Source organism: Rattus norvegicus, chromosome 20 (assembly GCF_021556685.1).
Source record: "Rattus norvegicus strain SHRSP/BbbUtx chromosome 20, alternate assembly SHRSP_T2T, whole genome shotgun sequence".
Taxonomy (NCBI): Eukaryota; Metazoa; Chordata; class Mammalia; order Rodentia; family Muridae; genus Rattus; species Rattus norvegicus.
This window is the reverse complement of record NC_141553.1, coordinates 48,517,862-48,545,227: the sequence shown is the minus strand read 5'-3', so window position 1 is coordinate 48,545,227 and position 27,366 is coordinate 48,517,862. Positions and strand designations below refer to the sequence as shown.

At 45.9% G+C, this 27,366-nt stretch overlaps 1 protein-coding gene across 3 annotated transcripts in view; it reads left to right on the top strand.

Annotated features, from left to right (window-relative positions):
* Ccdc162 (coiled-coil domain containing 162) overlaps positions 1–27,366 on the top strand; it is a 191,167-nt gene that overhangs the window by 16,098 nt on the left and 147,703 nt on the right. For all 3 annotated transcript variants that reach the window (XR_015645929.1, XM_087598712.1, XM_087598713.1), the window contains exons 2-8: positions 11,523–11,686; positions 14,977–15,049; positions 15,289–15,399; positions 22,627–22,740; positions 24,118–24,312; positions 25,532–25,670; positions 26,964–27,121. Coding sequence is in view for 2 of the 3 variants with exons in the window: in XM_087598712.1 (XP_087454838.1) it covers positions 11,550–11,686; positions 14,977–15,049; positions 15,289–15,399; positions 22,627–22,740; positions 24,118–24,312; positions 25,532–25,670; positions 26,964–27,121 (927 nt within the window). In the remaining variant the exon portion in view is untranslated. The remainder of the gene's footprint in view (positions 1–11,522; positions 11,687–14,976; positions 15,050–15,288; positions 15,400–22,626; positions 22,741–24,117; positions 24,313–25,531; positions 25,671–26,963; positions 27,122–27,366) is intronic.

Here is a 27,366-nt window from a genome sequence, read left to right as displayed (position 1 = left end):
TATCCCAATTTTACCTTTGTTACTGTGTGTAACAATCCCGTACACCATGAGACCTTAGAGAGTAACAAATTCTATCCCCACAACACGTGGGAGGATGGTGAGTCCAAGGTCACCTGAGAGTTTCAGAGCAAGGCAAAAACAAAACCAAAACAAGAATAGTATTTTCTTTAGAGAAGGGTTCCTCCCGCCGTGAGCTCCTGACATTTGCTGTAGTGACGTACTGCACTGTGCATTGTGGGATATTCTACAGCACCACCATGGATACTTGATGGTGGCGACCAGTCATGCCTCCAGACGTTAGCCAACATTACCAGAGCATGGAAAGGTCAGGATCTTTCTTGGGTAAGATCCAGAGATACACGGAACAGCTCACAGAGGCAGGCTTTCACCTCACAGATGAACCTTCTGGTCTCCGTGGACTTCAGAGCATCCTTCCTCATTCTCCCCTCCTCTTGCTTTTTCCTTCCTTCCATCCTTTCCTCCTGCTTTCTCTCCCACTCCCCTCAACTCTCTCCTGTCTCCATTCTCCCATCCTCCTCCTCCTTTCCCTCCTTCCTTCCTTTTTCCCTCACCTCCTCCTCCTCCTCCCTCCGTTATTGTTACAATACCTTGTCTTTTGAGACAAGGTCTCACTGTGAAACAGCGGCTAGCCTGGATCTCAGGATCCTCCTGCCTCAGCCCCCTGGATGGTAGGATTACAGAAGTGTGCAGATGCACTGGCAGTTTGTCTAGTGATTGCCTCATCCGATGTGTGGAAGCCGGGACTGCTTTAGATTTACGAACGCCTTTTATTTGTGTTTACACAGAGAGCTTTTCCCCATGTCTTTTTTTTTTTTAAGATTTATTTATTATATATAAGTACACTGTCTTCAAACACACCAGAAGAGGGCATCAGATCCCATTACAGATGGCTGTGAGCCACCATGTGGTTGCTGGGATTTGAACTCAGGACCTCTGGAAAAGCAGTCAGGGCTCTTAACCTCTGAGCCATCTCTCCAGCCCTTCCCCCATGTCTTAACCTGACTCATTTTTGTAGGCACTTTTGTTTTCTTTTGAGAGGAGGAATGCAAATTATGGGCTGAGGACTTTTCAGATTTCTCACAGGCACAGCTCACGTTTAGAGAAGCCACAAGCACACCTTGTATCAGAAATGCAGCTTTTTTACAGAACCACTGCATATACCAAGCCAAAGCTTCAAAGTCCTGATTGTTGCTGCTAAAACCACATGAAAGCAATCTTCAATTCACTGAGTAGTTTCCTACACTTTCCTGAGGAGAAGGAGAATCAGGTTCAGAAGATAAAGGATATAACTGCACAGGATAATTCCAGGGAGGCGTATCACCTTTTTTGGAGAAGAAAAAGCCTTTTAAATCTCAACACACATTTGCATGGCAAGATGGCTCAGGAGGTTAAACAACTTGCTGTGTGGCTGTGCTGCCCGAGTTCAACCCACAGAGCCCACATAAATGTTGAAAGAGGGAACCAACTTCACACACACACACACACACACACACACACAAACACACACGCATTTACACACACACGCACACACACAAACACACATCCACTTACACACACGCACTTACACACACACGCACTTACACACACGCACACACACAAACACACACGCACTTACACACACACACTTACACACCTTTTTAAAAAAATGAACACACACTGCCAAGTACGGTAGGCTCACACTTGTAATCCTAGTACGCAGTAGAGTAGGACCCAGGGGTCAGAAGTTCCAGGCCAGGTTGAGCAATGTGAGTCTCTTGAAGAAAAGAAAACTAATAATAAAAAAAGGAGAGAAAACAGAAAAAGAAAAAAGAAAAGAAAAGAAAAGAAAACCTTTACCCAGGGAAAGCAGCACCCTTCGTTTCTAACAGCATCAGCTATCCCGGCATGGTGCTGTGTGCTTTTAATCCTGGCATTTCGGGAAGTGGAGGTAGGTGGCTCTCTGTGAATTGAAGCCTGGTTTATGTAGCAAGGTCCAGGTCAGCCAGGGGATACAGAAGACCTTTTCTAAACAAAACAGAGAACAAAGACAGCCACTGATGTATTAAATATAAGTGTACTATGGCTCATGGTAGACGTTTTAGATTTCTTTCCAGTGTGCGCAAAATAGTTAGCTTTTAATTACTTTAATGTCAAAGTGGCACGTGGACAGAAAAACAACAGTCTTCCCAATAGGGGAAAACATTAGTGATTAAGAAAGCATTATGAGCAACTTCCTAAGTGCTGGTTCAGCCTAGCAATACTGAGCCCACGTCTTAAGACCTTTGAGGAACTATGGTAGGAGCTGCAGAGCCCTGCAGGCAGACAAGGTACATGGGTCACCTCCCAGTGTCATATCATGTGGCTTGGTGGTCAGTGGGAGAGAACTTGCTTCATCCGCACAGCCAAACGCAAACACAACCGATAGATAAATAACAAAGAAAGACGCAAAACAAATGCAGGACTGTGGCACCGAAGGGGAAATCGGAAGTCATGTACAAGTCAGAACCAGTGGGAAATCGGACTAAGATAGAAAACAAAAAACAACCTAAATCGATAAAAGAAAGATGATGACATAGGCTGACACCTTACTGCTGTATGGGACTCTGCCAGGACACAAACCCACACACCCCTAGGAGCCCCCGAGTGGCTGGGCAGGGAAGGTGGTTGCTCTGTAACTTGGCTCTGTTGGTAGAGGCAAGAAATATTTGAAGACAAAACAGAGAAGTGTGCGGGGCACTGGTGGCTCACGCTTTTAAGCTCCGCACTGGAGACATAGAGGCAGGCTGGTCTGCATGAGTTCAAGGCCAGCCTAGTCCACAGAGAGAGTTCCTGGACAGCCAGGGCTACACAGAGAAACCCTGTCTCACAAAACAAACAAGCAAATAACAACACCAGAGAAGTTTACTCTGAAGGCTAATTTGTAATTAACTCCAAGCTTTCAAAGGACCACCTCATAAAAATACAAACGCTTACTTACCAACATCAGCAAGTTCACAATATTTCACGACAGAAAAGGCCATCATCTCACATGCCTGTCACCCCAAGGAAGGTCCCCACACATCTACCTGTCATCATGGCCAACGCTGGCAATGAATGGTTTTAAATCAACATTTCTGGTTTTTAAACTTAAATTTTTTTATGTCTAGACACTTTACATTTTATTATTACAAACTTTGCTTATCAGTTCTTTGGCAATTTCATACATGCACATAAACATTCTGGTCACTCTCCTTACCCCACTCCTGTCTCCTTCCCTCCCCTAATCTTCCTATGGTCTCTTTCCCAGATCTGGGACTTTTGGGTTGTTTTGTGACCCATTTAGTTTATTCAGGGCTACCCATATGACCATTGTAATGGGATTCTCCACTGAGGTCACCAGGGAGTATACAACTAAAGGCAGTGCCTACCCCCCTACCCCACCCCTGAATCTATCAATGCCCGGTATGGCCCTCTAGGCTCCTCCTGCATCTATGCCGAGCTGTTGAAAGAACCATTTTCTTTATGCACAGCCACTCAGTACAGTTGTTGAGAGATCGTGTTTCCAATGGCTGAGCATTGAGCCTCTCTCCCTGTCTTCTGAGTCTTCCCTTCAGCCATTCAAAAACATTAATGAAACTGATACATTCCCAAGTCTGATGGAAACAAAAGAGCAAATAGAGAAACCATGTGGGCCAATGTAAAAGTATCTAGCCTTATGCACTCTACAGACATTTCAATGTTGAAGCCTTAAAATGTCAAGAGAACAGAGAATGGCCCATGGGATGAAGGCAATATTTGTAAGGCTTATAGGTGACAAAGGACACATATATAGACTGTATAAAAAACAGTGACAGGCTAGGTGTGGTCACACATTTACAAGCATAGCACTTGCAGAGTGAAGGCAAGAAGATCAGGAGTTCAAGGCCAGCCTCTGCTAAATGCTGATTTTAAAGACCAGCCTGGAATATACAAGACCCTGTATTGTGGAATTTCTAAACACAGCTCACAAGAAGAAGAAACAGGAGGGAGAGGAGGAGGGGGAGGAGGAGGAGGAGAAGGAGAGAAGGAGGAGGAAGAAGAGGAGGAGGAGGAAGAGGAGGAGGAGGAGGAGGAGGAGGAGGAGGAGGAGAAGAAGGAGAAAGGGATTGGGGAGTCATCATTGAACTCATAACAAGATGCTCACCATCAGCGACCACTGGGAGATGCGAGTGAAAATCAGGTCACTCCACACCAGAGTGTGGTCGCTTAAGCAAAACGTACCCAGCTTTGGCAAGGCCACAGAGAACCTGGAGCCTCTCCCTTTGCAGAAGGGACATCCACGCATGCTGCTACTTGGGAACACATCTGACAGTTGCTCACAAAGTGCTGATGGCATTGACATTTGACCCAGAAAGTCCCCTCCTGCACATGTGCTTCAGGGGAATGAAAACCTTTGCACACAGAGACCCGAACCTTCAAGCCAGCTTTCATAAGGATAGCCCCAGGCCGGGACAGCCCAGGCGACCATCAGCAGTGAGCAGAGGAGAGACACTGTGCAGCTTGCAGTGTGATGCTTGCTACTCAGGCAGTAAAGGGTACTGAGTGTGCCAACATGTGACTGCCATCTCGGCTCTGGGAGGCTGAGGCAGGAAGTCCCACCTGGACTACATAGCAAGAGGGATCATGTGTCAGTACACGCAGGCACAGGGATGAGTCTAAATCATTGTGCTGCTGTAAGACTCCAACCACACTGAAGTAGGCATTAAGAGTTTGTCACATGAACAATTTTAACATTTTTATGCTATATTATTATTGTGTGTGTGTGTGGAGAATGTGTGTATGTATATGAAGTCTCTCTCTCTTTCTCTGTGTGTGTGTATCTCAGCACATGTGTAGTGTAGAGGTCAGAGGACGTCTTTCGGGGTTGGTTCTTTCCATCTACCATTGCATCTGGGGATTGAATTCAGGCCATGGGACTTGAATTGTGCTTTTACCTGCTCAGTCAGCTTATGAGCCCTCATATGTAGCCTTTAAGAAACTAATTCTGGGGGTTGGGGATTTAGCTCAGTGGTAGAGCGCTTGCCTAGCAAGCGCAAGGCCCTGGGTTCGGTCCCCAGCTCCAAAAAAGAAAAAGAAAAAAGAAAAAGAAGAAAAAAGAAAGAAACTAATTCTGGGGGGGCTGGGAGATGACTTGGTGGTCAAGACTCCTGAGTGCTCTTCCAGAGGACCAGAGTTTGATTCCCAGCACCCACATGATGGCTCACAACTGTCTGTAATTCCACTACCAGGGATTGGGTGCACTTTTCTGTCCTCTGTGGGCACTGCATGCATATGGTGCACAGACATGCACGCGGGCAGAACACCCATATGTATAAAGTAAAAATAAACAGATAAACAAGCCAAATCTGTAAGTGAAACCCCTCCTGTAAAGAAAACCTAAAGTTCACATGTTTTCAAGTGAATTGTCCCAAAAATTTAATGAGGAAATAATACGGGTCATAACTTTTGTTTTTAGAATACAGAGAAGAGAGTACTTAAAAATTTGTGTCACGAAGCCAGTCTGGGTTGGATCTCAGAGCCTAACAAAACCTTTAAGACGACCACAGGACCCTCTTGCTAGTAACTGGGAATACAGAAGTCCTGAACAACACGGGTCTTAGCCACCATCACTGTTGGGAGGCTGAGATAATCAACTCCTGAGAAGGAAGTGTCTCTTGGCTCAGGGTCTCAGAAGTTCATGATCCCGGTTTCCTGACCCTGTTGCTCTGGGGCTGCAGGGACAGAGAACGGTGGCGGAAGCACACAGTAGAGCACTGCTTGCCTCAAGGCGTCTGGGAAACAGAGGAGTTGGGGGTCCTAGCACATATCCTTCAAGGACCGCCAGTCAAGGGCCCACTTCCTCCAAATAGAACACCCTCTCGGAGTCCTTATCACCTCCTGGGGACCAACCTCTCCGCACGCGAGGTCTGGGGATTCACACCCCGCTCCAAATCACAGCGTAGTAGGAACACTACCGAAGAACTCAACGAACTCGCTTTCATGAAACTCGGTGAGGTCCTGCTGCTTGCCCGACACACAGTAGGTGCTTTATCCGTGTTACCCGTTCTCGCCGCCCTCCCACAAATAGATGGCTGTTTGTCCAAGTCTATTTACAGCTATGCACGCGCAGCTCTGGCTTCCTCTGAGCCAATTCCATTTCACGGACAGAAGGACTCCCTCCTTCCGCCGGTTTTCTGGATACTGTAGTTCACCACGAGGGAGGTAAACAGCCCAGGATTAGATGTCCTCGTTTCAAAGCTGTGAAGTACCGAAACCAAGCAGGAAGTGAAGGCGGAGCGCGTGTCCTCCGGGAGCGGGATCGGCTCTTGGCTGTCGCTGGAATGCAGCCGCTACCGCAGCTGCGGACCTGTTTGCCCAACCGGACTGATCTTTTCCAAAAGAACATTTGATTTGCTGAGAACCATAACAGTGCATTTTATTAGACGCCAATGGTGTGCCAGACGTGGGCAATGTATGGCTCGGCAGTTCCAAATCTCATCTGAAATAGATACTCCTTCCAGTCTTAATATCTATACAAAGAATAAGTCAGCTCCCCAAGAAGGGTTCTGTACAAAACAGCCACATAGATTATTTGTTGAAATGCTAACAGATTGGTTTGGGAAAATATATATGAAAGGAATTCAAAAGTACAGACTGGCACAGTGCCATACATACTCCTGTGTTCTAGACCCGCGGAGGCTGAAGTAGGATGGGGAGGTTGAGGCCAGCCTGGGCTACATACTAAGATCCTTTCTGATATAGACAGGGACGGGGAGGAAGAAATGAAAGGGTGAAGGAAGCAGAAACCTACAAATGTCAGGAGGAGAAAACGTTTAAATGCTTTCAGTGGCGTCACTCCTGTGTCCAGGACAGGTATAGAGCGGAAACTATTACCAAACCCCTGCAATTCATGGGTCCCAGGACTTGTGGACCACATTGTCACCTTGCATTTTTTACATGTTATCAATAAGGCTTTACAAACAATTGAATTGAATTTGGCAGATTAGGAAGGGATGGGGAATCATAAACAACTTCTCCTTAATAGTAAAACTCGATCAGAGGCAGGGAAGAAGAAAAAGTCTTCTAAACCGAAATGTGCAAGGGTCACAGTCAAGCTAAGACTCTCCATTCCTGGGATAGAGTCCAGACCCAGAAGAGGCTCATGCCTTCAGAAATGCTTGTGGAGAAACACCCCTGGCTGGGAGCGACAGGCCGCACACACCCTCTGTCTGTCTGAGCTGCACCCGGGTGAGGAGTCAGCGGCTGCTGTCACTCACGGCACTTCCTGTGCAATCCCCACGCATCTCTGCAGAGACCACAGAAGTGGGGTAGGGAGCAAGCATCTCATTAACCAACCCCACAGTCAGAGCCGGAGCAGACATTCTTGACGACCAGCCCAGTTGGACAAAGATGCCGGGCCCTCGGGGACTCTACTCCGCTTTTCCCTGCTGTTCACTAAACATCTCAGAGACTACATCCTCTCTGGTCGATCCTTTCATCGCAAACGTGGGGGCGGGGAGCTGTTGAGATGGGTCTGCGGCTTCTGTTGCCACAGTGATATCGTGCACTGTGTAAAGATTATCCCTGTAGTATTCAGAGGCTGAGTTCTGGCCCCAAGATCAGGTTGCAGTCTGGACATGGGCATCGTATTGACCGATGTGCTATAAAAAATGTTCCCCCCAATAATCTGATTGGGTGATAAAAGGCTAAGCTTGTGACTGGGAGAGAGGAAGGTGGAAGTTAGTATCAGGTAGGGGGTCTCAGGTAAGAGGAGAAGGACAGATGAGGTAGAAGATGAGGTCGCCATGAGGCAGGATGTGGACGCACAAGACTCAGTTGGTAAGTAGTGGGGCACGTATGTGGTTATTAATAGCCTAGCCAGGGGAAGTCCCACACCCATGGATCCCGACCCGCAGCAGCTCTCTGCTCCCAAACCCCGTGGGAGAGAGACCTCACCGCCTGGTCAGGTGGGCACTCCTGAGGCTGCAGAGCGGAGGAGACCACCAACACTGCCCACCCCTGCCCACATCCCTGGCCCAAGAGGCAACTGTATAAGGCCTCTGGGTTCCCGTAGGGGAGGGCCCAGGAGCGGCAGGACCCCTGCGCCTGAGACACCGCCGGAACCTGAAGGAAACAGACCGGATAAACAGTTCTCTGCACCCAAATCCCGTGGGAGGGAGAGCTAAACCTTCAGAGAGGCAGACAGGCTGCCGCAGAGAGCTCCTGGGCAGCACCCTGCGAGCAAACTTGAGCCTCGGGACCACAGGTAAGACCAACTTTTCTGCTGCAAGTGACCTGCCTGGTGAACTCAAGACACAGGCCCACAGGAACAGCTGAAGACCTGTAGAGAGGAAAAACTACACGCCCGAAAGCAGAACACTCTGTCCCCATAACTGGCTGAAAGAAAACAGGAAAACAGGTCTACAGCACTCCTGACACACAGGCTTATAGGACAGTCTAGCCACTGTCAGAAATAGCAGAACAAAGTAACACTAGAGATAATCTGATGGCGAGAGGCAAGCGCAGGAACCCAAGCAACAGAAACCAAGACTACATGGCATCATCGGAGCCCAATTCTCCCACCAAAATAAACATGGAATATCCAAACACACCAGAAAAGCAAGATCTAGTTTCAAAATCATATTTGATCATGATGCTGGAGGACTTCAAGAAAGACGTGGAGAACTCCCTTAGAGAACAAGTAGAAGCCTACAGAGAGGAATCGCAAAAATGCCTGAAAGAATTCCAGGAAAACATAAATAAACAAGTAGAAACCCATAGAGAGGAGACCCAAAAATCCCTGAAAGAATTCCAGGAAAACACAATCAAACAGTTGAAGGAATTAAAAATGGAAATAGAAGCAATCAAGAAAGAACACATGGAAACAACCCTGGATATAGAAAACCAAAAGAAGAGACAAGGAGCTGTAGATACGAGCTTCACCAACAGAATACAAGAGATGGAAGAGAGAATCTCGGGAGCAGAAGATTCCATAGAAATCATTGACTCAACTGTCAAAGATAATGTAAAGCGGAAAAAGCTACTGGTCCAAAACATACAGGAAATCCAGGACTCAATGAGAAGATCAAACCTAAGGATAATAGGTATAGAAGAGAGTGAAGACTCCCAGCTCAAAGGACCAGTAAATATCTTCAACAAAATCATAGAAGAAAACTTCCCTAACCTAAAAAAAGAGATACCCATAGACATACAAGAAGCCTACAGAACTCCAAATAGATTGGACCAGAAAAGAAACACCTCCCGTCACATAATTGTCAAAACACCAAACGCACAAAATAAAGAAAGAATATTAAAAGCAGTAAGGGAAAAAGGTCAAGTAACATATAAAGGCAGATCTATCAGAATCACACCAGACTTTTCGCCAGAAACTATGAAGGCCAGAAGATCCTGGACAGATGTCATACAGACCCTAAGAGAACACAAATGCCAGCCCAGGTTACTGTATCCTGCAAAACTCTCAATTAACATAGATGGAGAAACCAAGATATTCCATGACAAAACCAAATTTACACAATATCTTTCTACAAATCCAGCACTACAAAGGATAATAAAGGGTAAAGCCCAACATAAGGAGGCAAGCTATACCCTAGAAGAAGCAAGAAACTAATCGTCTTGGCAACAAAACAAAGAGAAGAAAAGCACACAAACATAACCTCACATCCAAATATGAATATAACAGGAAGCAATAATCACTATTCCTTAATATCTCTCAACATCAATGGCCTCAACTCCCCAATAAAAAGACATAGATTAACAAACTGGATACGCAATGAGGACCCTGCATTCTGCTGCCTACAGGAAACACACCTCAGAGACAAAGACAGACACTACCTCAGAGTGAAAGGCTGGAAAACAACTTTCCAAGCAAATGGTCAGAAGAAGCAAGCTGGAGTAGCCATTCTAATATCAAATAAAATCAATTTTCAATTAAAAGTCATCAAAAAAGATAAGGAAGGACACTTCATATTCATCAAAGGAAAAATCCACCAAGATGAACTCTCAATCCTCATCTTCGGTTGGTTTATATACAAGTGTGCAATTTCTAGGCTTGAAAGTAAAATGATGCTATCTGGTGCTGGATAGAGGAGCCTTATTTTTTATTATGGCAGCTTGCTATTTTTGTAACATGGTGATTTGGTTGAACACAATAAAGTACAGTAGTAACTGATCTCCCCTTCTTCCTGGATGAGCAAGCAGATGATTAAATGTTGATGTCAGCATCCTTGAGCATATTCAGATGAGCTTCTGCTTCTGTTGAAAAGGATGCTGTGTTTGATTGTGGTCCGAAGCTTTGAAGCACTACTTGGCATCTCCTTCCTTGGAGGTCTCACTGTTTAAACATAACAGATTTGATAGCTTGTTGGTAAGGTGAGGTCCAGCTTGTCTCCACTAGGTCATCTTCATGTGAATCCGGTGGTTATACGGTTTTGTTCTAGGGATATTTCATTTTTTTAATAACGGTTTTAGCTGACATTCATGGAGAGAATGAATCCTTAGAACTGTGCCACTAGTGAAAGGAAATCCTGTCTAGAGTATGTTTCTTTACAAAGCTGTGTCACACCATCCTTTGGACCCTCTGCTGGAAAAGTAGAATCAAGTCTCAAATAATGCCTTTTAAATTGTATCCTCTAGTATTATAGATGTAGGACAGTACTGTATCATACCTCTGTGGATGTAAAATAGCTTGTACCTGCTTTATGATACGTAGTAGTGACCGTGCTTTATCAGAGCTGTTTTTAATGATGTTGCTCAGAATGTTTTCTTTCCAGATGATGATTGAGAAGCTAATTTAAAAAAAAAATGGTGCCAGGTACCACAAGAGTAACAGAACTGTGCTGTTTTCTGGGATTTTGTTTTTTTACTTTTTTTTTTTTTAATTTTTGTTTCTTTTTTTTTTTTCTCTTTTTTTTTCGGAGCTGGGGATCGAACCCAGGGCCTTGTGTTTGCTAGGCAAGCGCTCTACCACTGAGCTAAATCCCCAACCCTTTACTTTTTTTTTTTTTAATGGAGTGTGCTGGATGTCTCTACAGTTTTGTTCAGATGACTGCAGAACCTGGAAAAGCTGTTGCTGCTGTTGATGTGTAACACACGGCTCTTATTGGTCTTTTTATATAAATATAAATATAAATATATATATATATACAGATATATAATTTGAATTTTTGGAAACTTTAGCTGTGCTGTCAACTTTGGAAAAAAAGTATCCCCGTTTACTGTGTTGAGTTGGCACTGTACAGAAATTAACAGCCATATGGTCTAGAAATGTTGAACTTAAGTTTTTTCCATTTGTACAGGGGTAACGCACTGTATTAAATATGTAAGGTCTTAAAAAAAATAGCCTAGCCAGGTTGTAATAGTCTCAGAACTTACCCAGTTTAGGTTTACAGCTTATTAATGTATTCTGACATATCTCTGCGTGGCTTGGTCAAGCGCTAAACGGGAAAGAATGGGGCAGAACCCCACCCAACCCCCACAAAAAATACTACAAGATCTTCTCTTCCCAGGGATTCAAAAGACAGATCTTAGACACCATGGACAGCGTGTATAAGCCTTCCTCCACAGAGAGGGTTCTGCTGCTGGAGAAGGAGCTGGAGGCGAGGCTCAGCGAACTGAAGACTGGGTTGGAAGAACAGGGGCTCCTTCCAGGAACAGCCAACCGGGTCTTCAGGTACAGTCAGTCTGAAGGTGGCGCTGTTGAGTTGGTTCTCCCGATCCCGCCCTAACACCCTTCTGCCCAGGGCTTTTGCTTCAAGTCAAGTTCAGATACCTGACACCCAACAACAGTTCCCAACGTCTTTCCCCCCTTGCGGGTACTAATGGGGCCCAGTCTTGCTTAGCTGCTGAGATCAGATGAGATCTGAGTACTAAGGTAGTGCGCCATAGAACTTGTGCCCTTTCCCATCATGCCTTTCACCTCTAGAACAGTCAGGATAGAAAGAAGCAGCATCTCAGCTGACGAAGTAGGAAAGTATTCAGTTTACTTCCTACGTTTCAGAAGCTTCTAAATAAATGAAAAGTTTCGTTTTACCTAATAACACTTGGTACGACACTCGAAAGCTGACAGAATGCTAGGTATTTGGTAGTGGATTCTGTGGAACACTGTTCTGTCAGGGGCCCTTGAACAAGTTGCTTCAGAGGAGCAGAGGAACCAGATCGCTAAGTCTTTCCAGCCCAGGCCTTCACAGCCGTGTCTGTTAACATGAGAAGCCTGCTGGTTTGAGGAAGCGTGGCGTGGATGACTGGAGGTATCATGAGGAGATCAGGAAAAGAGACCATACGTTCATGCATTTGGCTTCATTGCAAATCCGGTTCTTTAAGAACAGGCAGTCCATAGTTTCTGAGCCCTGATTTCTGAGGTAGATCAAGGATGAGGAATGAGACGGACCAGGCAGGCCACCTTTGCTCTCGGTCCTTTATATGCAAATGAGACCAAAGCAGCTCACTCAACAGTGCACGCCATTTTGAAAGCTATGGCGTTCCAGAGATAAGTGTTGACACTGCAACTTTTACGACAGACAAGGACTCCTATCGACAAGGACTCCTAGCGATGCCATGTGACAGGGAGGTTTCTAAAGGGACTTTGAGAGAACGGTGATGATGGACGATCCTGGATACCTATACTTCTCTGTGAGCCCAAGCCACCCTCCACAGTAGCCATCTGGAAGAAGCCTTTAGGGTGCTGTTTTCTAGGTGTGGTACTAGTTCCAAGGAAAACGGAAGCAAACACCCACTCCTGATGGATCACGTTAGAATCATATCACCTAGCTGAAAACTACCCTTCTTGTCCTTACTCTTCCTTCGTGATCTCCATGTGCTGTGTGTGAGCACGTGTAAGTTCAGGCTGGAGGTCAGAGGACAGCCTAGAGTGTCACCCGTCACTGAGACAGGCCTTTCAGCTGCTACTGTGTGACCCAGCTAACTGCCCCTGAACTCTGTTATTCCCATCTTCCCATAAGGAGCACCGGGGTACAGACAGGCACACCAAGTCTGTCTGGGCATCAGTTTAGACCTTCACAGCTGCATGGCGGGTGCCCTGTTCTACTCTACCCATCTTTTCTTCCTTCCTTCCTTCCTTCCTTCCTTCCTTCTTTCTTTCTTTCTTTTTTCTTTCTTCTTTCTTTCTTTTTTCAATTATTTTCTTTAATTGTTTTAAAGACTGACATTCTTTTCTCATTTACTACCCTGAGCCCTGGACCTTGCAATAGTTATGTGTTTGCGATGCCTGTGGCCTAAGTGTTACACAAACAACCTTTGCTGAAATGAGAGCCTCTCCTGTGGACTGGCTGCTTTCCCCCTGCGGCCTCCCTCCCATCATCCACAGGCACTTTGAGGTTAGCTGAGAGGAATGACACAGCTTGAGACTCGATTGGGCGGCCAAGCCCGTGATTACTCAGGCTCCGGCATGTCAAGGATAGGAGACACGAATGCAAGGGAAACCTCCTTCTGTGACTTCCTCTCAGTAGCTGAGCCGCTTCCTTGTACGTCATTGCTTCTGCTGCTCCGTGAAGATTCAGAAAGCAGACAACGTATCTGTGATTGGTGGCTTATTTTCATCTCAACATATTTTCTTCTTCTTCCTCCTCTTCCTTCTCCTCCTCCCTCCTCTTCCTCCTCCCTCCCTCCCTCCTCCCCCCCCCTTCATCAAGGACTAGGAAAAGAGGTAAGAAACAAGGTAAGAAAAGAGGTAAGAGAAAAGAAAAGAGGTAAGAGGTAAGGACTAAGAAAAGAGGTAAGATTATCTCCAGCTTAAAAAACCTGACACCAGGGCTGGAGAGAAGGCTCAGCCATTAAAGACTAGACTCACAACCAAAAATATAAAAAAACCTGACACCAAGTGTCCAGGTGGGTGTTTAGGGTTCTGTGGCCCTAGGGACTAACAAGTCCTAACAGGCTTGGGCCACCCTTGTCCAGTGACCCTGCTGATCTTCTCTGTGTCATTTCCGTCCTATTATTTGTGTCGTCAAAGTGAGAACACCCAATTCCCCTTCGTCCCTTCTATTCCCTTCCCTTGGCACTGGAAACTGAATCTTGCCCAGGCAAGACAAGTGCTCTAACCACTGAGCTACAGTCTCCTAGCAGTTGACAGGACTTCTCTCCAACAAGGGCGCGCACAGACAGTGCACTTCACAACATTGTCTGAGAACACTTGCGGCCATGTGAACCATATCAAACTAAGCTTGCTGCTAAGTTCCTCCGGCTCCCTCAAATGTAGCTTAGACATGTCACAGTGGCTCCTTTGCCAGTGGCTGCAAAATCCCACCTTCCCAGTGTGGACTCTGGGCTGCTGGCCTCTGACATTCCTAGTGCTGCCAAGCCTCACTATTGCCTATTGAGCTCCATGCAGGGAGGGCTGGTCTCCGTCCCAGAGGTCCACCCCATACCGAGGGCCCTTCCAGGTTATTGTCAGGCTAAGGAAAGGACTCCCTTCTCTGGACTTGAGCAGCTTTTCCTCCTCTGCTGCTACGTGATTCCCAGGGTCCAGTCGTGCTCCTGAGGCAGCAAGTATGGCTAAACATGTTCTAAAGCATTCCCCACGTGACATTTGTATGTCCTTCCCACCCTCCAACAACCCACCGAGAACATAAAAAGAAAAACATTTGGTTTTGGAAGGGCCAGTTTTCTGTGCCAACTGAAAAGACACAGCGAGGTTTGATAATCACACTGTCTGTCAGACACAAGATTTCCCCTGTGAAAGAAATACAAGTTGTGTGTGTGTGTGTGTGTGTGTGTGTGCGCGCGCGCGTGCGTGCATGCCCGGAGAGAAGGATGAGCAGAGATCGGGTGTATCAGAAAAGGTTCTGACCAAGATAGAAGAGTGTGGCCTTTATACACAGCCAGTGGGTGACACACTCATTCTGGAAAGGTTGGAAAGGGTCACAGAGCCATCAGGCTGGTCACCGCTACCTGCCTATCACAGCATTCCATAACACAGCTTCTGTTGCACAAATCTTCCCGCAGCTCCGTTCAAATACCAAAGGATGTCGCCCACTTTAGACGTGAACGGGAAGAGGCTCTGAAGAGGACCCTCCAGGTGAGGAGGAGCGTGGGGGGCTTCAGGAAAGAACACGCGTTTGATTTCGCTAACTAGGAAGCTATTCTCAAGAAAAGCCTCCCCCTCCCCCCTAAAAAGCTGATACTTTTGAACAAAACAGCTGCACATCCTGCTCACTGCTAAGCAAATGCAAACCATTGTATCCTTAGATAAATCGGATTTTTTGGCATTTGAAATTTGGGACACTGAGGATGTTTGAAACTCTTTCATTGGTTTAGGTGGCCGAGTCCAAGCCCCTTGTCATTCAGGCAGATGTCCTCAAGAGGGAGCTAGAGAGCTGCCTAAGGAGAGAGTACACACCGGAAAATCTTCCCCTGCTTCTGCTGCAGGTACGGTCATCTCACGATCTGAAAGCAAGCATGGAGTATATTGGAAATGTATCAGCAAGCTGGCTTTTCGGTAGACCCTGTGGGCAGGCGTTCTAGAGACGGGCAATTTGCAGACTTAGTGTAAATGTTTTTGTTTTGTTTTGTTTTGTTTTGTTTTGTTTTGTTTTGTTTTGTTTTGTTTTCATCAGAGATCATTTCCTTCTCACAGCTAGGTTCAGCTTAAACTTGCTGGGATAGGAGGTTGGGGATGTGTGGCAGGGGCGGCGGCGGGGCGGGTCGCCTAAATACTGCCTGTGCGGGTGTTTTACCCTGCAAGGAGAAAGACCCACTCAAGGCCGGAGAAACGTTTATTTCTGAAAGCCTCGCTTAAGAAAATAATTCAAAGTACGAAAAGAGTTTTGTATCGACATTGTAAGAGTGAGGGATGGAGACCAAGGAGGGAGGAAGGGAGCGAGGAAGGGAGGGAGGGAGGGAGGGAGGGAGGGAGGGAGGGAGGGAGGGAGGGAGGGAGGGAGAAAACTAGCCAGCCTTATTACTGACAAGGGAAAAGCAAACCAGTGTAGACTGCTATTTGATAGACTATTGTCCTGCCATCAAATGTTTATGCTTTTGCATAACATGTAATATTAATTACATGTTCTGCCATGTAATATTAATTAAAACTATGTATGCACGCTTGATAATAGCGATCGAATAAGAGAAGAACCACTAGGTTTAGGTGGCAGGACAGTGAAACACCCCTGAACTTTTATATAGCTTCTCGACTTTGCAGAATCATGTGCTACTTAAAATTTTTTAAATGTTTTATTCTTCACTTCTATTAAATCATTTAAGGTAGTTCTGTTCTGAGTTGTTCCCCTCGGGCATAAAGATTAGCTCTTTAGTAAGTAGTTCGAGTTAATCACAAAAGATGCCAAGATTCTATTTGCGAGTTAAAATGCTGTTCATTCAGAATTCTCTCTCCCTATAATTGTCTTCCTCCCTTCCTGCTTCCTTCCCTGCCTGCCCGCCTTCCTCCCTTCCTTCCGCTTTCCTGGTCCTTCTCATTCATTCTTGTATGACAGGGTTGGCAATGGAGGGAGAGGAAGGGTAGGGATAATAGATATTTGTGTCTGGAGATGTTCTTGGGGGCAGTGGACATTTACAACTGGCAGCATCTCATGTTTGGTCGCCAGAGGCTAAGGATGATGTTGAACTCCACAATGTACAGAACATCCTGCAACTAAGAACTATGGTGTCTCAGCTCTCAACAGTGATAAGGCTGGGAAAGTTCTAGAACACTCTGGACTTCCTTAATATATTCATTGCCATCTCATCTGGAGAGCTTTCTTTAATGTCACTTGTAGTTCATGCCTGCCAGGGACACATTCTCATGGTGTTTGTTATTTTATAAAAATTTATTTTTCTTACATTTTATAAAGCTATTTTTTTTGCTTAGTTACAGAATTCTGGACTGATAACTTTTATCACTCACTATTTTAAAGATGCTACTCTATTCTCTTTTGACTTGAATGAATTCTATCTCTGAACACAATGTATTTCCTGTTCTTTGGCTGTTTTAAGCTTTTAATAATTTTTAGGTGTTTCATTATGATATACAGTGAGATTTTCTTTGCTTTTCTCTTGCTTGGAGTTAGACTTAACTTTTTGGACTGTGAATTTATTTATTTATTTATTTATTTATTTATTTATTTATTTATTTATTTATCTATCTGTTTGTTTGTTTATTTCCAAATTAGGAAAGGTGTCTCTTGGCTTGCTATCAGGGTCACTTGTGCAAAACACAACATTCACCTGAAAGGGATTAAGGTGTGATTTATTGTGGAGACAGATGTGTGTGACCATGGCCCAGGAGCACAAATTCAGGTTATCTCAAGTTCCATGTTCCAACGTGGTAATGATATCATAAAGTTCTCACAGTAACACATCAAAGAAAAGTCACGGGGTTGGAGAGATGGCTCAGTGGTTAAGAGCACTGACTGCTCAGTTCAATTCCCAGCAACCACATGGTGACTCACAACCATCTGAAATGGAATCCAATGACCTCTCCTGGTGTGTCTGAAGACAGTAACAGTATACCCATATATAGAAAACAAACAAACAAACAAACTGGTGGAAGTCTCAAGTAGGCAGGCTATAGTAAGTGGGGAGCTCAGCTACAGGTCTCGGTTGCTATCTTATGGCGTTCTTAGTCTATGATTGGTGGAAGCTAGTTATCTGTTTGCACATTCCAAAGGATTTACCCAACAGTCACAAAGGTGTAAGGTCAGAAGCAGAGGTGGGCAAGGAATGGCTATAGTAGAAGCTAAAGATAACTCGAGACAAATTGTAACTAGGCTTTGCAACATTCCGGTTCTCCACAGTCATTGAGGTTCCAGTCAGTTAGACCGCCACCTGGAAGATTCAGCATAAGATACAATTTCCTTTTTGTTCACACCTGGCTGCATTGTTTCTGAGCCTGTAGAGAGTGAGAATACCATGGCCGGAAGACAAGACAGGGCAGAAGAAAGCTGTTCACCTCTGGATTGCCGGGAAGCAGAGAGCTCACTTTTTAGAACAAAGGCCCTCCCTGCCAAGCCGCTAATTTGTGAATCCCATATATGGATTAATCCATCGAGGAGGTCAAAGCCCCATTGATCCATTCAGTTGCCAAACGCTCACCTCTGAACATTGCTGGTCTGGGGACTGAGTTTTCAAAACCCAGTATTTGTGGGAGATCCTTAAGGGCCAAATCAAAGCAGTAACGATGCTGATACATATAAATGCTGGATTAGGGTCCAGGCCTTCAAACAAGGACATCAGTGTTTCTCATCATTGCTTGTGTCGTTCAGAACAGACAGCAGCAAGGGGAGGGGAGCACCAAGTACTCCAGGAGATGGCGTGGCCGTCACCAGCCCGACCCTTTAGCTCGAGTCATCTTCTCACTCCCTTCTAAGTTGTCCAAGTCATGTGCTCAGAATTGGAGGCCTGTCCGGATGTCTGAGTTAGCTTTCCCGCGGTTTGATTTCTGACTTGTAAAGAAGGCCTTTTCAGTACAATTTCTCAATGTCTTGAAGATTTGAATCATTTTAGGGGCTAGAGAAATGGCTCAGTGGTTAAGAACCCTTTACTGCTTTTACAGGGGACCTAGGTTCAATTCCCAGCAACCACAGGGTAGCGCATGACTGTTGGTAACTCCAGTTCCTGGGGATCTGCTGCCCTCTTCTGGCCTTTAGGCGCTGCATGCCCACGGTGCAAAGACATACATTCATTCAGACAAAACACTCACTCACACACATAAAAAATTTAAAACAAAACAAAACAAAACAAAAAACTGTTTAAAAGACTCTAAACAATTGGGGGGAGGGGCATAAGGATAGCTCAGCTATTAAAGGCTAAGACTTAAAACCCAAACATCGAAAGAGGCTTAAAGGATTTTAAAGTATGGCCCTCAAATGAGCAGTCAGTTCTGAAAACGTCTGCTTCTCTCAGTATTCTGGAACTCCTTGTCTCTTTTCAGGGGTTATAGAAGATTCTGGAAAGGTGGTTGTTTTGCTAAACTAATTATCTCACCAGAAAGAAACCTCTAACTTCTCCCAGTTTCTCTATTTGCCTTGGTCCCAGGGCCAGATTTCTCATTTCCGCTGTGTCAACAGAAACCAGTCCTGTGAACCGACCCCTTGTGTTTGGGTTGGTGGCACTCACCTTTGCAGGCTGAGCATCTCTCTCTGACCTGTGTACTATTATAACTGTCCACTGAGCAATGAAAGACCGTTCTTAGTGAAACCCCAGCTCCCGTCAACCCTGGCAGGAAATGTAAGTAACTTCTTAGACTGGGAGGTGGTGAGTGTCCTTCTCTACCCTTGTTCCAACATGTCTTTCCAAATCTGCAAAGGGAGAGCAGAGTCAGCCCTGCTTAGGTGAGAGAGCACACAGGCACCCCACTGGATAGCAGGGAGAGATCTTCAGTTTGGCTGTTGCTGTGGTAGCCATACCTAGACTACTATGTGAGTATTCACATCCTGGACAGCAGCAATACCTGGGCTGCCGGGCTCTCTCTCTGCTGTCTTGGACAGTTTTCAGTTTCTCAATAAAAAACACTGCTTTTCTTGGATCTTGACTCTAGGCCTCTAAAGAACCTTTCCCTTGGTGGGTGGTCTGCAGTTGGGTTTCCACTATGGAAGCCTTTCTGGATCTAGGCTGTTGGCTGCCAGACTTCTAGGAAGCCGGAAAGTTCCACCGAGCAACATCTAGGGTCATATTTTGTCTGGTCTCCTGGCTTTCTTCCTTCTCTTCATAGCCGTCTTCCCCCATCTCTTCTTTTCTCACTTTCCCTTTAATTCTCATGTTCTTCTTTTTCTTTTTTCTCTTTCTTTGTCTGGCCCTTCGTGGCAGTAAGAATAACATTATCTTTTGTTCCCTTTGCTTCTCAGGAAATGCCTTCTGCTGTTCGCTTTCCCCCTTTTCGTTTAATAAAACTTCTTTTTCTTCCCTCTTGCTGCCCTGACCTCGTGTGTTTCATGACCATGGACAATCAACATGAGAGTGTTTCCTAATTTTTTTGAAAACTTTTAAGCATTGCTACTTCAGAGTTTCCTGGGTTCTGGGAGCGTAGCTCAGCGATAGACTTCGTGCTTAGCTTGTACTCAGCCCTGAGTTCAGTCCCCGGCACCGAGACCTCCTGTTCTGCCTGTGTCCTCTTCACATTAATATCATTACAGCATTCATATCGCCTCAGGAAGACCAAGATCTGCTCCCTTTGAAGTTCCTATTGCGCTCTCTTCAAGGCTACCAGATTTTGTTGCTCTCGTTCTTGTTGGTTTGGTTTTGTTTTTCAAGACAGGGTTTCTCTGTGTAGCCCTGGCTGTCCTAGAACTCGCTCTGTAGACCAGGCTGGCCTCGAACTCAAGGATCCCCTGCCTCTGTCTCCTCTGTGCTGAGATTAAATGCATGTGCCACCATCACGAGTCCCAGCTTAAGTTTCCCAACTTTTCTCATGCGAAGTCTGGCGTGCTTCTAATCTGGGCCGTTCAGTGTTTGTTTCAAACCTGTGTTTATTTTTAGACTCCCAGACTCTCTTTTTGCTGTGTACACATTTCACTCTCAGTCTTCGGCTGTGCTGAGCGCGCCATCAAGGACCTTTAAAGACTTTGCTTGCTCATTTTGTTACCTCGGTCAGCTCTTATCTTCTTGACACTAACTTCTTTTCTGTCCACAGATCTTTTCCTTGTTCCTTTGAATGTCTAATCACTTATAAATGAATGCCGAAATTAATCAAATCTTCACAATGGATGCCGTAGATGTGGTATTTCCTGTCAAGTGTTAGGCTTTTAAGTTACAGATCCACTTTCTCCTTTCAAAGTTTGCCTTCAGCGTCTTTCGGGATAATTTCACTCTAGGCATAGTTTCTCCTCATTACCAAAGCCCTGCTGTTGACACCGGATGTCTCGGGTATCCAGGGGAAGCTTCACACTGATGGCTGGAACTTGCACATCATGCATCCCTGTAAGAACCCTCCAGTTGTTGGGCTTAGGTCCCACCCACAACCTCCTGCAGCCTTACCTGCTGCCTCCTTTACTCAACAACCGACCTGTGGGGATCTAAGCAGGTTTCCAGAGCCTTTCTCTGACTGGCTCCAGAGCCTTCCTCTGACTGACTTCCTCCTCTCCTGAGCTGCAGCGTACAAACTCCCCCACTCTGCCCCTCACAATTCAAGTCTTCCCTCCTTAACTCAGAGGTCCCTTCTCTGCTCACGGTTTCCTCTCGGTCCTGTGAAGGACGTCAGTGCATGAATGAGGTTCTCGGCTCGTGGGAACCATGGCACTGTGGTTCTCTTCTCCCAGGACCCTGGCACTGTGTTGTTCAGGGTCAGAAAACAGTTGCCTCAAGTATTCTGTCCAATTTTCTACTTGTGATGAAAGAACGCGACAGGACTCATTGCTTCACAGACAGCATCGGTTTTTATCACCGGATAAAAAAGACATCTGCATGACTTCCCTCACACTCATAATTCTCCTGCTTCAGCCTTTGGAGTGCTAGGATTATAAGAATGTGCTATTGCTTTTATTTTAATTGTAAGCAAGGACTTTTAGTCTGATTTTATAAACTATCTTTTATTATTTTTACTTCTTAATTATTACTCTCTGGGTGTGCATGGTTTTATTATTACTCTGAGTGTGCATGGTTTTATTACTGTGTGTGTGCATGGTTTTATTACTCTGCGTGTGCATGGTTATATTATTACTCTGTGTGTGCATGGTTATATTATTACTCTCTGACTGTGCATGGTTTTATTACTCTGTGTATGAGTACTGGAACATTCCATGATGTACATGTGGAGGTTGGAGGACAGTATTGATGGGGTTACTTCCTGCTTTCCATCTTCACGAGGGTCCCAGGGATCAAACTGGGGTCATCACAACTGCACGAGAACGTCCCTTACCCAAAGGGCCACCTCTCTGGGCCATTCATCTTACCTGTAATGACTCACATGCTTTAGGTATACATGTGTGCACATGGATGCACAGGTACATGTGTGTGCTTGTGTTTCTTAGAGGAAAACCTCATGTGTCACTCCTCGGGTGCTGTTGACTTTATTCTTTGGAGACAGGATTTTTCACCTGGAATTCACCAAGCAGGGAAGGCCCAGTGGCCAGGGATCCCTAGAGACCTTCCTGTCTCTGCCTCCCTGGTGTTCTGAGTGCCACCACAGCTGGCTTGGCTTTTGCCTTTCCTTTCCTTTCCTCTCCTCTCCTCTCCCCTCCCCTCCCCTCCCCTCCCCTCCCCTCCCCTCTCCTCTCCTCTCCTCTGCTCTCCTCTCCTCTCCTCTTCTTTTCTTCTTAACATAGGTTCCGGAGATGAAACCCAGGTTTCTGTGGTTTTTCCGTAAAGCGTTTTACTGATCGAGCATTTTTCCCACCCAAAATTTCAGTTCTTTAATCCAAAATTTCAGCTCGATTTTAACCCTCTGATCTCCTAACTCTCCGCCGACAGTCCAGTAACTGGTGAAGGAGCTAATTCAGCAGCAGATTGCAGAGAACTAGATGCATCTGCGCAGTCTTCTTGCTTTACATCCGAAGTGTCTTAATCCAGACCCCATGTGATGGTGTCCCCGTAGGGGAAAAGGTGTTTTCAAAGCAACCGGCTTGATTTACCTATTGTTAATGTTCCTAAGGCTCACTCGGCCTCCCGCCTGTGGTATGTGGTATATTATACTATGGTAAGGGCTTACTTCTGTTGTTGGTAAAGTATTACACAGAGAGAATCCTGCAGCTGGGCCAGAGTAAACATTTGCACATTCTGAGGTGGAAGAGGCGCTGCCAAACCAGTGAGACCATGGAGGAGCTCTACCCTCTCTACAAGGTAGGGAGCCGGGAGGCGGAACCTGTGGGAGGTTACCTGTGAATGTGCATACGTACACACATATATAGTGATGATGTATATGTATGTGCATACGTATAATGTGACATATATGTCATTTTTAAAAAGACTTTTCATTTTCATTTTAAATCGTGCTCGTATGTGTACGTGTCCACGTGGATGCAATGTTCATGGGATGCCAGTAGAGGGCAGAAGATGCCCTAAAACTGGAGTTAACAGATGGCGGTTAGGAGATGCCCGCTGTGAGACCTGGAAACCTAGCTCAGGTCTTCTAAGTGCAGCTGTCATGTGTAACCACTGAACCACTGTCTCCAGCTGCTTTACATGTGAATTTTCTAAATAAAACAACGCAGTCAATAAGCCTGTCGTTGTTGCTCGAGGTGGCCCTGATGTCCTCCTCACCGCTCCACGTGCATACCCTGAAGCTACTTGCTGGGTTGAAGGCCTTCTTAAATGACAGCCAGTGTTTGGTTAAGCATACACAAGTGACTGTGCTTCCCAGTTGGAACCTCCAGACAAGCTCTCAAGGTCCGTTTGTAGGAGGGTGTCCATTTGAGGCACCGAATGTGGCAGTCTGCCTTTCTTTTTCTTTAAAAAAAAAAAAAAAGCAAAAAAAAAGGGGGGGGGCTGGAGAGATGGCTCACCGGTTAAGAGCACCGACTGCTCTTCCAGAGGTCCTGAGTTCAAATCCTAGCAACCACATGGTGGCTCACAACCATCTGTGATAGGATCCGATGCCCTCTTCTGGTGTGTCTGAAGATAGCTACAGTGTACTCATATACAAAATAAATAAATAAATCTTTAAAAAAAAAGCACAAATAAAGATTGGGAAGGAACCAGTGGACATCCCTCCTCACGTGTTCTGCCATAAAGCAACAGAAGACAAAGATTCCTACTTTTGTTATTGTTGTTGTTGAGACAGGGGTTCAGTACATAGCTCAGGCTGTCCAGGAACTCACTATGTAGCCCAGGCTGGCCCAAACTCACATAGTTCCATTTGCCTTTGGTTCTCAAGTGCTTAGATTAAAGGCATGTGCCACAATGCCAAAAAAAGTTTGAATCATGAACCCTGACATGATTTTTTTACATAGAAGACGTGCATTTTTTTTTTCTTATAGACTTGGTCAAGGTAGGAAGGTCAGAGGTGGACTCCTTGTACCAAACACCCTCCTGCACTGTTAAATTGCTGTCCCTCAGAGTTGGCAGAGTAAGACACTTCCTCACTCAAATGAATCCAAACTGCAGAAGAGCTTGGGGTGGAGGGTTTGCAAAAAAGTCCCTTTTTCGACCCTGGAGACAGCATTGCAGAGAACAAGTCTTGCCAACTGGACACAGTGTGTCTGTATCTCTCTTCAACAGAAACAAGTTGACTACATCATGCAGGAGTTCAATGACTCGGTTCAGAGAGCACAAAGACTGTCGGTTGCTAGAGAAAACTTCCTTGTGGGAAAGAACAACCCTCCAGACCTCGTGACTCCGGAGGACCTGGCGATTTACACCAGGTGGTTAGTGTGCCACCTGCAGGCCCTCGGGACTGTTCACCACTACCTGCAGGTAGGGAACCTTAGTGTGGCAGTGCACACCCTCTGGGGGAGGGGAAGGGGAAGCACAGAGCCCCCACATGGGGAAACATTTTCCAGCCAATGCGCTGTCAATTGGGCTCTTTCAGAAAAACCTCTCATTCTGCTGTGTAGCCATTTAGTTCTTGCTCCAGTTGGTTTTTTTGTTTGTTTGTTTGTGTTTTTTTGTTTGTTTTCTTTTTTCTTTTTTTCTTTCTTCTAAAAAGTTACAAGGTCCTGTGCTGGTTGGAAGGTGGGGCGTGAGTAAATTTCTATTGCAACGTGATGGGGTAAGACAGAGGAGCTGGGCTGGACATGGCAGTGTTATCTAATCCCAGCGGCTGTGTCCAGAGATTCTTGATTCTGAGGCCAAGCTGAGCTCCACAGTGAGTTCAAGATTAGCCTTGCGGGCTGGAGAGATGGCTCAGAGGTTAAGAGCACTGACTGCTCTACCAGAGGTCCTGAGTTCAAATCCCAGCGACCACATGGTGGCTCACAACCATCTGTAATGAGATCTGATGTCCTCTTCTGGTGTGTCTGAAGACAGTGACAGTGTACTCACATATATAAATAAATAAATCTTAAAAAAAAAAAGATTAGCCTTGCACGCAGTGTGAACTTGTGTTGGAAAATAATGACAAGTAGTAAAGTAAACAGTTAAGGTAGCGTTAGTAGCTCAGGGATAGAATGTGTGCCATAGCTTGAACAAGGCCAGGAAGGAGTTCAGTCCCCAGCACTGCCAAAGAGGGGTCAGGGGACAGTACGGAGCGAGAAGAGTTACGACGGCAATGCCCTAAGTCAGGTTAGAGGATCTCCCAAAGAAACCCAGGGATCACCCGACTCCATTCCCCCTGCAGAGCCAGTCAGACACTGTGGTCTGTACTTCTTTCTCCTCAGTCACATGATAGCATATCCATGCACTCCTACATCTGGGTCTTCCACTCAGACCTGAGTCTTTTTCTTCACCCCCCCCCCACCCCCCAGCATCTCATCCATCCCGTGCCTTTTCCACTCAAGTCTGCCACCACCATGGGACCGGCTGGAAGCGGAAGTGCTTCTTCGTTGGTCGCGGTTGGGTCTCCCAGCTCCGGACTCTCTCATTGGGAAGGTTTCTGAAGTTTTAGCCCTGTCTCCCTCCTTCTCTATCACAGCCAAAGGCTGGAGCATCTGTAGAATCTGGGCTGACCTGTGCCCTCTTGGCTACGTCTCTCTAGGCCCTCCAGTATTTGCCCATCTCCAAAGCGCTGAGTCTGGCTGATAGGCAAGTCCCGGGATTTAGTGAGGAAAATGGGAAAGTCTGTGACACCAACCTTAACGCTGTATCTCCTGGTCCTCTGGGTCGCAGTGTTTCAGGTAAGGAACTGGCCTTTACCAGGGTGAAGGGAGGGCTGTGATTTTGTGCGTGGACTGTGACTTAGCCAGGGTTTCTATTTCTGCAACAAAACACCCTGACCGAAAAGCAAGTTGAGATGGGGTTGGGGATTTAGCTCAGTGGTAGAGCGTTTGACTAGCAAGCGCAAGGCCCTGGGTTCGGTCCCCAGCTCCGAAAATAATAATAATAATAATAATAATAATAATAATAATAATAATAATAATAGCAGCAAGTTGGGAGGAGAGGGTTTGTTTGGCTAAGGCTCCCATATTGCTCAGAATGGGAAGGAAGTCAGAACAGGAACTCACACAGGGCAGGATCCTAGAAGCAGGAGCTGATGCAGAAGCCATGGAGGGGTGCTGCTTACTGGCTTGCTTCCCCTGGCTTGCTCAGCCTGCTTTCTTTCAGAACCGAGAACCACCAGCCCAGGGACAGCACCACCCACAATGAGCCACACCCTCCCCCGTTAATCACTAAATAAGAGGTTGTTTCACAGCTGGATCTCATGGAGGCATTTTTTTCTCAATTGAGGTTCCCTCATTTCAGATAACTCTAGCTTGTGTTGAGTTGACAGAGACTAACTAGCCTGTTTTGCACCACTCTCTTCCTAGATGCCAAAAGTTATTATACTTTTGTAATCAGCTGTAATTTGATATTAATATTTTCTGATGGAAGACAATAGTCATGACCTTCGATGTTTTTGTCTTCATCTTTATAACTAGCAGGTTAAGAGGCAAATGGACTCGTTGGTTTCCACACCTGTTTCTGTCACGCCTCCTATGGTCCCGCGTGTCACCTCCTTAGGCCTCAGTTTACTCATCGCCATACTAATCCTTTCAGATGAAATGACTTCCGAGACTTGGCTCAGGTTTTGTGTTACACAGCTGCCAGAGGACTTAGCCGTCGGGATCAATTTCAGTCTCTCTGCCCTTATCTTGTGTTCTGGAGAACCTAGAAGCCTGATCAGGTTTCTGCTGAGTGCCCTTGAGTGACATTCCCATTATATACAGAGTATCCCAGGGGCTCTAGTGGGTTTCTCTTGTGGGCTGTGAGATCACTGGGACCACTTGCAGCTTCCCAGGAAAGCTCGTGGGGGCTGGAAGCTGGGTAGCAAGAAACCAAGCAGGTAAGGGGGCAGACTTGCCTAGCACAGGGTCAGGCAGAACAAAACGTTCTCCACCAGCAGAGGGCGTGCTTCCAACTCTCTCCAAGGCTATCTGCTTCTCTCGGGCTCGCCCTCACTCGTCTGGCTCTTGATTTTGGATATTTTTCAGGGCCAGGGAGAACAGATGCTGCGTTTGTCTTGCCTCAGCACATGACAGACAGGGATGGTCTGAAACCTCAACTGAAGCCTCTACTCTCACATTTCCACATCCCGTACGACGTGCAAAAGCTGAGGGACTCAGCCAAAGAGATGGAGCTCTTCTCCTTGGTACACAAAGCACTCTGATATAAAGACGCCGGGTTAGAGGAAAGGCTTAGCATTTGCTACAAAGTTCCTCATTTGTTTTTTTGAGACAAGATCTTATGTAGCACAGGCTGGCCTCAAAGTAGCGGAATAGCCGTGGATAATCTCGAACTCCTGATACTCCCGCCCCCACCTCCAGAATGTCTTACTTAGGTGTGTGCAGCCACATATGGCACAAAGCTGTTTGTTTCTTCTGCCAATGCTTGATT